The 6,000-nt window shown below is 30.3% G+C and overlaps 1 protein-coding gene across 4 annotated transcripts in view; it reads right to left on the reverse strand.

The window, feature by feature from the left end:
- LOC107451883 (poly(A)-specific ribonuclease PARN) overlaps positions 1-5,783 on the reverse strand; it is a 56,365-nt gene extending 50,582 nt beyond the window's left edge. For 2 of the 4 annotated variants that reach the window (XM_087166458.1, XM_087166457.1), the window contains exons 1-2: positions 4,693-4,759; positions 3,337-3,414 (exon numbers count right to left, since the gene is read on the reverse strand). In XM_087166458.1, coding sequence (XP_087022584.1) covers positions 3,337-3,414; positions 4,693-4,744 — 130 coding nt within the window. In that variant the 5' untranslated portion in view covers positions 4,745-4,759. Of the gene's footprint in view, positions 1-3,336; positions 3,415-4,692; positions 4,760-5,279 lie in introns of those variants that run through there. The other 2 variants (XM_043051127.3, XM_071178237.2) reach the window with 2 other exon arrangements.
- Between the last annotated feature and the right edge of the window lie 217 nt (positions 5,784-6,000).

Genomic DNA, 6,000 nt, shown 5'->3' on the forward strand with positions numbered 1-6,000 from the left:
CTTCCGATCCAATTTTCTTACATAGTCTTCAAATAAAACTGATGTCATCCAAAACTTTTTGTTAGACTTGTAATCCAAAGGATACGTTTTTACATTCTTGAAACATCGGGGATTTCGGTATTTTCCGATAACAAGTAAGGGCAATTTCTCTGTCCGAGACGCATTTCCTTCAACTAGGACAGTCAAATGTTTCTTGCTCATTTTACCCCCTGAGCAGTTTTTATCCTTAAACATCAGTCTTATTTGAAAGACATTTAAAAAATAAACCCATTTCATCAATATTGAAAGCATCATTTTAACTGTATGCTTGAAGTAAATTTGGTAACGTTTCATTTAACCACTGTTCACATACTTCAAGAGGGACAGCTTTAGCTTCTCCATGAAGAGTGCGAAAGACATTGTGTGTGTTTGTTGCAAAGGAAGGGGCAAGATATCAGCTCCTAGGTTTTTTTTTTCTTGCTTTAAAAGATCCAAAAAAAATCGAGTTAAAGGGAGTAAAATTCGAGTAATCGAGAATAATTAACATGAAATTGAAGATAAAAGGGTCGGGCCCTCATAGAAAAATCGAGTTATAGTAATATTCGAGTTATCGAACTTCGAGTTATAGCGAATTGACTGTAATATTAACTATAGCTAAACTAATAATGTATAAAACTTGTCATAATGAAATTGAAATGCAAATTAATAATATAAGAATATATATGCAAGTATATAATATAAACTATATCTGGACACACGATGAATATAACTCACCATGATAAATTGAAACGCAAGTGTATAATATAAGCAAGTGTATAATATAAACTATAGCTGGACACACGATGAATATAACTTGTCATAACCAAATGGAAATGCAAATGTATAATATAAGCAAGTAAATAATACGAATAATAACTGGACTCATGATGAATATGACTTGTCATAATTAAATTGAAATGCAAGTGTATAATATAAGCAAGTATATGCTAGTATATAAGATAAACTATAGGTGGACTCATGATTAATATTACTCGTCATTATTAAATTGAAGTGCAAGTGTATAATATATGCAAGTATATAATATAAACTATAGTTTGACTAATGATTAAATTGAAACGCAGGTGTATAATAAAAAGAAATTTATAATATAAACTATAGCTGGACTTACGATGAATATAACTTGCCATAATAAATTGAAATGCAAGTGTATAACATAAGTTCATGCAAGTATATAATATAAACTATAATTAATGATGAATATAACTTGTCATAATTAAATTTAAATGCAAGTGTATAATATTTGCAAGTAGATAAAACAAACTATAGCTGATTGCACAATTTGTCATAATTAAATGGAAATGCAAGTATATAATAAATGCAAGTATATAATAAATGCAAGAATATAATAAATCAAGCTGAACTAATGATGAATATAACTTGTCATAATTAAATAGAAATGCAAGTGTATAAAATAAGCAAGGATATAATTTAAACTATAGCTGAACTAATAATGTATAAAACTTGTCATAACCAAAATGAAATGCAAATTAATAATAGTATAAGCAAATATATGCAAGCATATAATATAAACTATATCTGAACTCACGATAAATATAACTTGTCATGATAAATTGAAACGCAAGTGTAAGGCAAGTATATAATACAAACAATAACTGGACTCATGATGAATATAACTTGTCAAAGTTAAATTGAAATACAAGTGTATAATATAAGTAAGCATATGGCAAGTATATAATATAAACTATAGCTGGACTCATGAAGAATATAACTTGTCATAATTAAATTGAAATGCAAGTGTATAATATAAGAAAGTATATGCAAGTACAGTATAGAACCCGTTATCTGGAAGTCAGAAAACCAAAAAACCGGAACGAATTTCGGTAAATTTTCCAGCCATTATTAAAAAAAAAAATTTTTTTTTCCTCATAAGATTTTAGAATTTTTCCTTCTTTTTTGAACGATGTTTATCTTACCATCATTTTGGAAATAATCATTAGTGTATTACTTCATCGTTTTAAGATTATTTTCAAATATTTTCTTTTTAGTTGGGTTAGCAATAAAAAAAAAGGCTTTTTGCAGCGATTCAGAAAAATCAGTTATCCGGAATAGAGATGGTCCAGATCGTTCTGGATAATCGGTTCCCTACTGTAATAGCCAAAAAGCAGCAGCCCTGATGGCAACACTCTCTAATTTAACATCAATGATAAACAAAATGATAAATTCTGATATCACACCTTTCTCACAAGTAATGGGTTTGGATTTTAAAAGAAATTCAAATGCAAAATTGATTCTAAAATTTATAATTTAGCATAATAATAATTCTAATTTAGCATAATATGAACACATAAGCGCTTAAAAAACCCAACGAATTACCTTAAAGAATATCCACAGGCCCAGACTTCTAACTAGGGATGTACAATGTGCAAAATAAATAACGGACTACTCTGAATAACATTTGTTCTAATGATCTAATCTTTGCGTTCTAGGACTCAATCCTAATGATTCATGAGGGGTGACCCAATTTATGTGAAATTATTAACATAGACAATATTTTAAGTTATAAAATCACACTCAAAAACGTACTTTCCTCGAAGAAACATACCTTTTTTGCAACAGATTCAGATTTCTAGCGCTCAAAATATAGGGAGTACTTGCAGTCTGGAAAATATGGTCCCCATAGCTTGGTCAGGAGAGAGGTCCAAAGTTTGAACCCCATAATGTTAATTTTATTTTCTGTGCATTTCGCCATATCTCAAGAACTTTTTAAGCAAATTGAAAAATTTTTGCACACAACTATAAAATTCGTATATCAAAAGATAGCTGCATGAAGAATAATACTTTTAGTAAATATTGATTAATTTTTATTATGTAATTTAATAATAGTAGAAAAATTTTGAACTGTTAGGTAGACAAGTTTTTATTTATAAGCATGTAATTTTAAGAGGCAAAACACAAAACTTGAACGTAATGGTGGGAATAGTAAGAAATCGAATTTCAAAGAAGACATATTTTTAATTCAAAATTTCATTACTATTATTAATTTTATTATTAAATGAAATAATAAAATTTCACTTAAAGTTATATTGTTTATGGAATTATCTTTGGATAAATAAATTTTATAGTTGCAAGACATGGCGAAATACACAGAAAATAAAATTAACATTAAAGGAAACAAACTATGGACTGTTCGCCATACTATACTATGAGGGCTATATTTTCCAGATTGTTGAGGCTGTTGCTGCGGGTTACACATCAAGGCCCCCTGTGCATCCTTATGATATGCAGTCTTATATAGCTTGCAACAAAAGAATTTTAATAAAAGTTAGATTTATTTACCAGTTAACTCAGTGTCTATAGCTAAAAAATCACACCAATCTATAGCTTCTTTCACAGCAGGCAATGTTTCAACAAAATCTAAAAGTTACAATAATAAAATCATCAATATTTGAGCATGATCAAAGAATGTAAACAGAAAGCATAGTATCAAACAGAAAAATAGCATACTGACAAAAAGCATATGATTTAAATCGACAGTTCCCAAATGGCGTTTCGCCGGAACTTTAGGATTCTGTGGAATGGTAAAGAGGATTCCCAAACTTAAAATACTTTTTTTTCACCCTTTAATGATTTTTTAAACCATGTATTCATATTTAGATCTAATTAATTTAATATTTTGTTATCTCCATGAAATTATTTACAGTAAAATGCCAGTAAAAAAAAGAAATTTCAAAATTTTTTAAAATAAAAAATTTATTTTTCTAATAAGATTATCTGCATTTCTGAAAAATTATGTTTGCATTTCCCATCAAGTTTTCCAAATCATAATAAAATAACTGAAATTTCTTAATCCCTTAACTGCCGCAGGCATATATATACATCTCGGCCAGACGATGCGTTAACTGCCGCAGGCGTATATATACGCTTTCCCGAAGTAAGATACTTTGCATTGCACTGGTATAAATAGAACTACACCCCCCTACTTCAGAATGCAGTAAAATGACCTTGAAAGTGTTTGCTTTGCAAATGTATTACTAATTTTTGAGGAGGGGGAATGGGGAAAGGATGTTATGGAAAAGTGATATCGTATTAATCGCTTGCATGTCTCTATTTGAGTAAGGTTGGGTTTATTCTTTTTTCGCTTTCGTTTCCCGTGTTTATTTAGTGCTTTTTATTATTTCCATCAACGTCTTCAAAGAAAAATTAATCGCGAAAATGTACCGTCCGTTCAAGAAAAAAAATTCTTTGTGAATCCCTCTATCAGTGCAATCAATGTGATGTTCGTTTATGTGTCCAACCATGTTTCAGGATTTATCATACAACAGCTAAGTTTTAACATCTTTTATATTGTACTTTTATTATTTAATTTAAATTTTGTATTTTCTTTCTTTCCTTTTTCTTGTCTTGTAAAAGTAAACTGTTTTTAAATTGCAACGCGTGCATCATTTTACCCCACCAAAACACCGCATAAGAAAGTGTACTTGAGCAAAAAACGGTGGCACTGGGAAGTGAATTACGTAAATTTTACTCCGCAGTTAAGGGGTTAATAAGGATACTGATATATCCCTGAAAATCTCTGTCTGACTATTGTTGATCCATCGCGTCAACTACAAGCGCCAAATAGATTTTAAACTTTCAAATTTTTTTTTTAAAAAAACATGCAGATGTTTGCCTGGGGGTGGCTATGAGTTATACCTTTCGAGTTGTTCTCTTTCTGTGACGTTTTTTTTAGTTTCCAGAGGGCCATTGCCTAGAAGTTTCCAACACTTGGCAATTTTTCTGCCACAGATCACGATACAGAAATCTCCCCCTGTGTTGATGTGGCAGACAAATTTGGTTTTAAATAGATAGTGAGGATTGTCTACATAAATTCTGCAATCAGGTTCACTACTAGGCAAAGAAGGGAAGCAGGGCAAAGGACAAGTAACAAGTACAAAATGTTCAATTCACTCCTTCAAACTAATCTTTAATGCACAACCTATTAAGTTAAGCTTGAAATAAACTATTTGAAATTCAAGAAAATATCAAAGGCAAGAATAAAATAGGATAATGTGATGACGGAAAAAAGGAACTCTGACAGAATTTAATAAGAATGGTAAATCAAAAAGAGATTGAGGCGTTAAGTTACAATTTAAAAGAGTCGAAAAAGACAAAAAAATATTAAGGTATATACAGACACTAAAAATAAACAAAACAAATGTACTATTGAAATTACAGAACACTAAAATTAACAATTTTAAATGCAAAAATTAACAAAATGACAGATTCTGATATAAACTTACTGTTTCTGGTTATTTCCATTGTTGATAGCACAAATAAGAATCAAAAGTTATTAATAAAATGTTAAATTAATAAATCATTTTTCGAGTGACAGTAGTAATACGAAGTGAGAATCTTTATTCAAATCAAAAGGAAAAGCTAAAGGAATTGGTACTTTTTGAGATTGATAATAATAAAAATTGTTGTTATTCATTCGTAAAAATTTGTGCAACTGAAGAATTAGCTTTTATAAACGCTTAAAATTAGCTGAAACTGGATTCCTTATAACACAGTTTTCAAAATATTTGGAGCCGGGAATATGCGAAAATGGAGGCGAAGAGGCACCACTTTGTATTAAAGAACGTGCATAAGTTTCAAATTATAAGCCTATTTCTAACGATGCTGCCATCTAGTGACATTTATGAAATATAAAGGTTTCGGGTTGTCCTCTAAAGAGTATCGTATTTGTGATCGCAATAATTGGGTATAATATAAAAAAAACACAACTACTTCCACTTAGTAGGAATAACATTTACCATGACGCAATGCTAAATTCTATGCCACTATCCACATAAATCAATTATTAAGGGGCCTCCCTGGCCGAGCGGTATCGCTGGTCCAAACGCTCTGTTAAGCGTGGAGGTAGCGGGTTCGAATCCCGCCGTAACCCTGGATGTATTCTTTGTGATGTCTTTCTCTGAATTGTTCTATCTGTATTTTCTACTTGACAATGACTTATAAGCC

Source organism: Parasteatoda tepidariorum, chromosome 6 (assembly GCF_982258835.1).
Source record: "Parasteatoda tepidariorum strain Cologne lab strain chromosome 6, Ptep-v5.0, whole genome shotgun sequence".
NCBI lineage: Eukaryota > Metazoa > Arthropoda > Arachnida > Araneae > Theridiidae > Parasteatoda > Parasteatoda tepidariorum.